This window comes from Austrofundulus limnaeus, unplaced genomic scaffold, assembly GCF_001266775.1.
Source record: "Austrofundulus limnaeus strain Quisiro unplaced genomic scaffold, Austrofundulus_limnaeus-1.0 Scaffold2012, whole genome shotgun sequence".
Lineage (NCBI taxonomy): Eukaryota > Metazoa > Chordata > Actinopteri > Cyprinodontiformes > Rivulidae > Austrofundulus > Austrofundulus limnaeus.
In genome coordinates, this window is record NW_013954414.1 from 16,728 (window position 1) to 26,082 (window position 9,355).

Sequence of the window (9,355 nt, forward strand, 5' to 3'; positions counted from 1 at the left end):
GTCTATAGTGAATCTAAAAAAAAACAATGAAAGATAAACAAAAAATATTTAAAAATAATAATCATTATTTTTATTTATTTTATTGTTTTAAGATATTTGTAACAGATCTACCAGGAAAAGATTTAGAAAGTTGATTTCCTTAGTTGAATCAAGCCTGCACCCAAAAATGTTTTCGGTATAATTTTGTTAGTACATTTTTAAAACCTAAAACAGAAAATCCCAAACTCATGATTAAAGTCTGTAAGACTGAAGCACAGTGCTGAAAGCTGTACGGAGGGAAATTAAACGTGGCAAACAGGGTTGTGTGTTGTCAGATTTTTATTTTAAACTAAACACCAGTATCGAGATCCAAACATCGACTTTTTAGTTTAACTTTGTTATTTATCCTTAAAAGTAGGAATYACGTTGCACATAGTTTTATATCTAAGTTTCAGCGTTTTCATCCATAAGCAGTGTTTGCAAAAAGTTACAAAAATAAACAAAATCTATTTTTTAAGTTATTTTTTCTAAAATAATTTACTTTTGCAGTTTTATTTTCCATTCTTCTGATGGTGTTACAGAGAAATACTGCCTACAGGACACATTCACTGATTTGTTTTGTTCCTTATAAATTKCCTTCTGTATAATGTTTAGTCTATAAAAAAACTGTAAAAAACTTTATCTCCTGTTCAAAGTMGATCTCATCTGACTAATGTATTTTATTTTTTTAAAACTCAAACATGTTTTCTGAAATCTTATTTTACAGTATTGGTCTGTAGTGTTGTGTTGGTTTTAGAGCGTACTGTATGTGACGTCTTCATTTAGAGTTTCCTGCCTGGGCTCTGATGAATGTTGTCATTCAGGTTTTTAACCTCAGAGGAGTGAGCATAAGAAAAAGGTGTTTTTGGTAAAAGACGAGTTCTTTAGCTCTCTATGACACATGAAGTAAGGATAAGGTTGTGATTGGAGAGTTGTCGGTGTGGCAGCACATCACTAACCAGCCTCTTCTTCCTCTGTATCCTCTCCTGTAGATCGATCCAAAGGTGGCGTTCCCTCGACGAGCTCAGCCCAAGGTGAGGTTGTTGGGCTCTCTTATCTGCTGTGGAATCYTGATGAACATGTTTTTGTGRCGTTTAGGCGTCTGCTAACAGGAAAACCTCCACTTTAGTTTTGAACGCCGTTCTGTATTTGCAGTGCGCTCTGTTCTGATCGTGGCCACTTTGTCCTTTTCAGTAAACCTCGACAGAAAGAACGGCTGAATGAAGACTTTCTGTGACAAATATAAAAGACACCAAATATTTTTAATTTAAATGACACTCTTTAACTTTTTAGAGTTCAGTAATTTAATGGATGTCAAGTAAATATTAAACATATATTGACTTCTTTTATATTTTCACCCAAAGTTTTGCGGCTCAACTGTTTTTTTTTTTTTTTACTTTTTTTTAAATATCATATGATAACTAATATGATTTTTTTTTGTTCTGGTCAAATCTGATATTAAAACTAAACTTTCTAAAAGTTGTTTTAACAAATCAGTGGCTGAGTAATAAAAAGGTTGACATGCAACACAAATGAACACCCTCGTGTAATTAATCTGATTTTACTCATTTATTTGTTAAACTGTTTACTTTTTTGTCTGTCAAATTAGTAAAAACGTTGCTGATTGAACAGAAATATATATATTTTTTTAATCTGTTGTCTGAAAAGATGTTCATCTTCATTGTGTTTCTTCACTGGGTGAATTTTTTATGTGACGATCCTGTCCTTCATTTGTTTAATAAGTCAGGACACATTCTGAGCTTTACGYTGGCTCACACTCAGCTAGTCCCAGTACTGAACGCAGTTTTCTTTAATTGTCGGCCGTTCATCTCTTCCAGCTCGTGACTCGAACCAAGAAGATCTTTGTGGGCGGCCTGTCGGTGAACACGACCATCGAAGACGTGAAGCAATACTTCGACCAGTTTGGGAAGGTGAGTGATGAAGACGAAGGGTTTTAAAAGTTCAGGTTGTCGAATAAAAATCGAATGTTTTATACGTTTTGTTGCGTCGGTGCAGAAACCCGACAGTCCAACATCCCAGCAGCTCCGCCGGCTCTGATTCTGTCCCTGAGAAAAACTTCACTTCAGGCCGAGTGGCGGCCCGGGGACGAAGGAGTTACTGCAAGGAAGAGGAGGGCGCGAAAAGGAGAGAGAGGGAGAGAGAGAGAGGGAGAAAGGGCTGAAGGAGGGAAAAAAATGGAGCTGAGAGGCTCCGGGAACGACGGGTGAACTGGGGAGGGTGTAGAAAAGTTTTGTACGGAGTGTGTGGTGATGGTGAAGAAAGAGAGGGGGGGAGATTATCAGAATCTGAATTAATCTGATGTAACAGCTGCTACTACCCACAGCCCCCTTCTGGCCCGTTACCGTGGTGACCTGGCTTGCCCATTGTCCCCAAGTAATTCTGGGGGGGGGGTTTCTGAAGGAGGAGGGATGAGGTGGTGTTAGAATCACTGCACTATGTGAGTGTGGGTTCGTTACAATAAAACACAAGTTAAATAACTCTTAAAATGTAGGAAACCTGTTGAACAGTAAAGTTTTTCTTTTTTTTTAAATGATCATTTTAGTTTAACTTTTTCTAAGTTTCCTCTTTATTGTTCTAAAAGTGTGAAAGGCAGAGAATAGATGACAAAAGCTCCGGCTGGGGAGGGAGGGCCTTGCTTTGGGAGGCATAGGAGAGGGAACTGGGGCAAAGATGGGGGCGGGTGGTGGGGTGGGGAGGGAGGGGGGCTCCAAACAAAGCTTGGCAAATATTTAGTGAGTTTGTCCAGAAGTTAACTACAGAACGTTCCTGCCCCCTGAACGTTAACAAGTGATCTGTGCCGTTTTTGTTGGGGTCACACTCTCAGAAAGTCTCAAAGTTTTCTGCACCTCAGAACCTTCCAACGGTTAAGCCCCCCCCCACGCCCCTCAACCGTGGCAGCTTTTCTTTGGGGCGCTCGAAGCTCTCGGCCTCGAGTTTCTCCGGGGCTCCCTCTTCAATCATAACGCGGAGATGAATTTTTTGCCGAGAGGGACGTGGAGGGATGGCCGGTGAAACGTAGACTGCAGCCATCCATGGAAGTTCCTGATTAGACTGCCTCACTGGACCTTTTGTGTCCTGTCCTGCTGAGGACAAAGGAGTTGCGGAGAGGGATGGGCGGCAAATAACAGGGAAGATGAGAGGTTGGGGGGGGGGGGGGGGTGAAAAAGGAATATTGTTTGGCTCTGTGCCATTTAAAATAATACCCAGTTTGAATTATCAACTGGTGATGTGTAGTTTAGGCTCTCGTCAGGACCGTACCAACCTCATTAGGTCAGATTTATTCTGATTAGATGATTGCTCGCTCAGTGAGTGTTGGCCTGTTCTCCCCTGAAGTTTGGATAAACTGTATTTTATTCTAATATTTAAAGTTAGACAATAAAAATGGCAGACGTTTAAAGTCATAATGAACCAGGCTGGAAGCAAACAGCGGCTGACTGAAAGGTCCTCTTTCACACTGACACACTTCGCTCACCTTTGACCTTTCTGTGGGCAAAATGCCCTCAGGGGTACATGCACACACACACACACTCACTCACACACACACACTGTGTCCTATCACTGACACTCTTCTGTGACTCTGACAGATTATTCTGTGGAACATACCCCGTAAACTTATTTTAGACTGATGGTTTTACCAAATGTTTGCACGGATCCTGTCTTCAAACTGACACGAAGAAGGAAAAAAGGAGTGAAAGAGTGACAGAAAAGAAAGTGGATCAACTTTGAGTGAAGGAACTATGTGTGTGTGTATTGAATAGACACCTGTGTCTGTGCTCCATAAAGGGAGGCTGGGCCGAAGGGAGAGGTCAGAGGGAAAGGAGGAGGAGGAATTATAGCTGACTGTGCCAACAAACAAAGCCTGCAGGCCTCTTTGTTCTCCCACTCTCTTTGTTTCTTCTTTTTCTTCCCTTTCCACTTTGACCCAATCTTTCTCTCTCTCTCTTTTTTACGGGGACTCTCTGTACTCTCTTTCAGCATATCTCCACCTGTCGCCATTCCTCTCACTATCAGCTCTGGGCTCTCATCGAGTCTCCACCTGCCTGCAGGATTCACCTTTCCCTGCCTGTGCCTGGCCGCTCGTTTGTGTCGGAGCTTCTCTCTTTGTGTCACTGGCACACTCCCAGCATGCATAAAAGCAGCCCCCCCCCCCCCCCCCCCCCCCCCCCCCCCCCCCCCCCCCCCCACACACACACACGCTTTTTATTCTCGCAGAACTTTTTTGAGGGGGGAGAAGTGGAGAGGGGCACATTTTAGGCTCTTTGAGGCAACTTTTTATGCTTCTTGTTTCATCTCTTGACCATACACACTGGGGCTTTTTGTACAGTGTTCAGTCTGTTTTTTCTGTCCCGTCGACCACCACTTTGTAACCTGTCGCTCGCCCCCCCCCCCCCCCCCTTCTGTCCATCTGTTGCTGAGCCTCCCTGCAGAACTTGAGAAGGGCTGAGGTCAGGCAATATGCTGCGTGGCAGGTCTGAGGTCTGCGTCTAAACCTGTGCTGCTTGTGTCCCCTCAGGTCGACGATGCCATGCTCATGTTCGACAAGACCACAAACAGACACAGAGGTGAGACACACACTCACCCGTCCCTTCCTCTTCTCCATTTACCACTCTGCTTTCAACCCTTCCTGGGTCGTCTATTGATCCTCTTCCACCCCCCACAAGAGTCTCCTTCCTGTGGGCTGAGCTGGAGGAGACGAACGCGGCTAGTCTAATTAGCCAGTCCGTTAATCGGGATCAGGATAAAGCCTCCTTAAGCACCTCCTCCCCACCCCGGGTTGATCGATTATGACAGCCTACCAGCTTTGCCCCGTCCTTCTGGCCAGGAAGGGAGGGAGGACAGGATGAGTTGCAAAGTAGCAGCATTGAAAGTGGGGGAGGGGGACACATGTGCTAAGCAGCTATTACTGTGCTAATTGCTGCAGACTGCTGGCTCTCCCACAGCCTAACGCTAACCATAAAGCATTTGATTTGTTTTCACACCAACTCACTCTGTGGCCCGTCAGGGTTTGGCTTCGTGACGTTTGAGAACGAGGACGTGGTGGAGAAAGTGTGCGAGATCCACTTCCACGAGATCAACAACAAAATGGTGAGCAGCCGAGCCGGCGCTCCGATGTGGCGAAACGAGCGGCGCTGACTCCTCTCTCCTGCGCTCCCTCCGACAGGTGGAGTGCAAGAAGGCCCAGCCCAAGGAGGTGATGTCCCCCACGGGCTCGGCCAGGGGCCGCTCTCGGGTGATGCCCTATGGGATGGACGCCTTCATGCTAGGCATCGGTATGCTGGGTGAGTCAGTATTGATCAGGACAGGAAGGATGTGCGTGCGCACCTGGACATGACAGGTTCTGCTCCTGCATTAGAAGGCCCTGCTGCCTTAAAGGTCACATGATGCCTCATGGGGAGACAGCTGACCACTGATGGGAGCTGCTGGATACTGCAGCTTGTAATTCCTCATCATGTAGCCCGGATTGAGTCTAAAACAGTGTTTCAAAAAGTCAGTAGGTCACAGTAATCAGTGTATTCTTTTTATGTTAAGTATAAAAGTGTTGATTAACAGTAAAACACACTAATTAATATTATCATTACATTTCAGTTCAATTCAAGGAAACCCATGGAGCTCTTGTGTTGTTCAAGCTAAAGAAAAAAAGGATTTTACATTTCCTACAGTGCTCATCTTCCGTCACCATTTCTTTTTATTTTCTGGAGTTCAGGATAAGATAACTAAAGATGGTATTTTACCGACCTTTTGAGTCAAATGTGTTTTTAACAAGTGTTTACTCAGGTTTAAAAAAACAGCGTGAATGCCCTTGAATTCAGATGTTCTCATCGTTGAAAAACAAAAAAAACTTTTAAAACACTACACTTCCCGCTATGGTTTTTACATTTTTTTATCACAACTTTGAGATCCAGAAGTTGAACTTTCTGTACCAATGCTGCCACCTACTGTCCAGTCTGAGAAATACAATTAGCAAGTAAATCTTTGACAAAATAAAGCTGAGTTCTTGTGTCAGCATGTGGTTTTTATAGTTTAAATCTTTCTCTGATGTTGGCCATCAAACAATCAGCTGGTCAGTCCTGTTCCAGTGGAAAAGCTCCTTGAAAAGTGTAGAGAAGACCTCAGAATCAGTGTTTATCACTGAGTTAAGACATTTGTTGTTATGTAGTTCTCTTATAAATCTTTCTTATTAAACCAAACACCTCCTGAACACATGTCCTTTTTGGTTTTTGGTGAAAACCAGGTGTTTACTTTGATTTTGTCCCCTGCAGGTTATCCAAGCTTCCAGACTGCCACTTACACCAGCCGGAGCTACGCAGGCATCACTCCTGGATACACCTATCAGTTCCCTGGTAAACACAACACACTCACTGCTGTTCATGTCATATTAAATCATCTCTTAGGCAAAATGAAAGTCCTTATCAACAAAAACACATGCTCGGTTCTTGGGGAAGTTGTGATTGAATAAATTTGTTAATTTCCTTTAAAACAACCGAACACAGAGTCTAAAATCCTTATTGTTTCCTAAAATGTAAGGTTGATACATGAAGAGAAACACATCTGAAATGATTTACAGCCAATCCTATAGTTTTAGTGTGATTTTAAACAAATAAAAATATGTGTACATTTATTAAATAATTTCCCTGAGGTAAGCAATAAAAATAAGCCCTAGTCATGAACACTTAATAATCTTAGAGTTTAAAAAGTTACAAATATTGTGATTTCACTGATATAAGTAGTTTTATGACACAGTGACAACAGCTGGAACAGCAGCTCATAATCATTGAACTGAAGTAAAACTTTAACACTGGATAGAGTTTTCCTACAGTTTCCAACACTACTAACATTCTTTCATAACAAGACCAATTTATAAATTATAAATCTATAAGCCGACTCACAATAATATAAAGATAAATAGTAGGGGTGCACAGATTCCAGTTTTCTGGCCGATCACTGATTTTTAAGAAGTTTTACCTGATTTTCAGACCTTTGTGGAGGTAGAGGAGCCGATCTTTTCCACAGATGTTTATCTAAGAATGGGCCGATCTCCCAAAATTAAGGAAATCGGTGCCAATAAATCAGCCGGCCGATTTATCTTGCACCCCTAATAAATATAACTACAAATATAACATTTTGTCTTATAGAAGGAAAACACTAAATGTATGCTGTAGGTCTGTTGTGCGCATTGCACTCATGAGTTTTTAAGTTCAAAATATGGCTAAATGAACAAGACAAACATATGAAGACTATATCATTGTTATTAGGATCCAGCAAACTGTGTCCAGAGTTGATATGTTTGAGTGTTTGTTCAGAAGGTTCTGTTTTATTGACATCCAAAAGGTTTATTGCTTAAAATCAAATTGGTTTTAATTTTAGCTTTTTATAAACAAACATTAAACATATCAGAGTGCTTCAGTTAAATAAAATCATCTTTCTGCTTGTTTTTACATAAAAGCAAATCTTCACTTTCCATATTTAACATCAGTTCATGTCTGATCCTTTTATGTGACTGCTTTCAGTGATTGGTAGAGTCAGGTGAACACATCGTTGTAAAATGAACTCACCCCTGAATGTGTTTTGGTTGTCTCACCTCAGCTTCCAGCTGCTTTACCTGAGCTCACAGTGACGTCACTTTGTCACAAATACAAACACGTCCACAGATGCACCCAGAGTGGAAATGGCTGCTTGTAAATAACAGAGAATGGAATTGCTTAGCTTGTGTGTGTGTGTGTGCATGAGAGAGAGAGAGAGAGAGAGAGAGAGAGAGAGAGAGAGAGAGAGAGAGAGAGAGAGAGAGAGAATGGCTGGTGATATAGTAGAATATGTGATGATCATCTGGGAAATAATCCCAAAATTAGATTTCCACAAAATAAAAATATGACTCTTGCTTTTTTAATATAATTTCTCATCTCAGATGAAGTTATTAGTTTGTACAGATTTGTAACACTTGCTTCATGTTTTGCTGAGAGAGAGCACCTTCCCCTCCTTTAATTTCTGTTTGTATTCCTCAAGTCCTGTTTGTTGAGCTCTTCACCGCTGAGGTGTTTCCCTTTGCCAAAATGTATGCGTGTGTGTGTGTGCATGTGCATGTGTGTGTGTGTCTTGTCCTTGCTGGCTGCAGCCGTGTGTGTCTCAACAGCACTCTGATGTTTCTGTTTTAGAGTTCCACTTAGAGAGGACTCCCCTTCTGACTTCACCCCACCCCCCTGAACTCACAGGTCAGTCAGTCCCTCCTCTGGACTTTACAAGCAGCGTGTCATCAGTCTGCTACACAACGTCACCTGATCACTTCTGGTTTGCATGTTTGTGTTTGTCCTCCTCGGCTTCGGTCTGAAGGCAGGACTGCTGACAGTAATGTGTGTGGGGAGGCTGGAAATAAGAGATGTTTAAGAGATGTTTAATCTGAATCTTTTCCTCTTCGCCTCCGCAGCCATTCCTCTCACCGCCTATGGACCAATGGCAGCTGCGGCAGCGGCGGCGGCAGTCGTCAGAGGTATAAATAGATGAAGTGAAAGGCCTGAAATCAAATTTCATCAGCTTGATGATGTTTTCTTATTGGTTTTAAGCAGAGTGAGGCTGAGAAACACTTTAGAGAAAAGTGTAAAACTGTTTCAGTCGTCTCAGTTCTWTAAATTGTACTGGTGTTGGAGACAATCCTTTAGATCAGAGATTCTTAATCTATGGGGCCGCGAGCCCCACCTTGAGGGCCTCAAAAGAACAACAGTTTTTAACTTGGGGCCACAGAGGGCCGTGGGACCGCATTGATTTTGAATAAGGTGCAATATACTTTCTCACCACCAGTAGCGGTAGTGCACCACTCAGATGTTTAACAACTTTTTTAATATGTAGAAGAAGAAACTTAGAAACCTGCAGAGAATGGAAACTTATTTTAAATTAAAAGTAGAAGCAAAAATGAAGGTAACCCATCAAAAAAGGCCAAAGTTTGTCACTAATATAAAGTACAGCTTCTGGTTCTGTCATGCAGTATTTTAAAAGTTCAAAATATTATCAAATACAGTTGCAGATACTGCTATATTTTAATTTGCACTTTATCAAATTATTTTTTGTAGTTTATTGTTCAATATTTTTAATGTATTTTAAAGAAACTTTAACCTTGTCAAAAAGCTGTTGTTACTGTTATTGTTTGTCACTAATATGAAGAGCAGCTTCTGGTTCTTTTATGCAGTATTTTAAAAGTTCAAAATATCATCAAATACAGTTGCAGATACTGACATATTTTAATTTGCACTTTATCAAATTATTTTTTGTAGTTTCTTTAAATATTTTTAATGTATTTTAAAGAAACTTTAACCTTGTCAAAAAGCTG

General features: G+C 41.5%; 1 protein-coding gene across 1 annotated transcript in view; it reads left to right on the forward strand.

The window, feature by feature from the left end:
• Positions 1–1,010: 1,010 nt before the first annotated feature.
• The window catches only part of LOC106536871 (RNA-binding protein Musashi homolog 1), a gene marked incomplete at both ends in the record, with an annotated part of 10,115 nt that continues 1,770 nt past the window's right edge, over positions 1,011–9,355 (forward strand). The window contains 8 exon segments of the mRNA XM_014034214.1: positions 1,011–1,052; positions 1,857–1,949; positions 4,553–4,601; positions 5,042–5,124; positions 5,201–5,318; positions 6,300–6,380; positions 8,190–8,246; positions 8,459–8,521. Of these exon segments, the coding sequence (XP_013889668.1) occupies positions 1,011–1,052; positions 1,857–1,949; positions 4,553–4,601; positions 5,042–5,124; positions 5,201–5,318; positions 6,300–6,380; positions 8,190–8,246; positions 8,459–8,521 (586 nt within the window).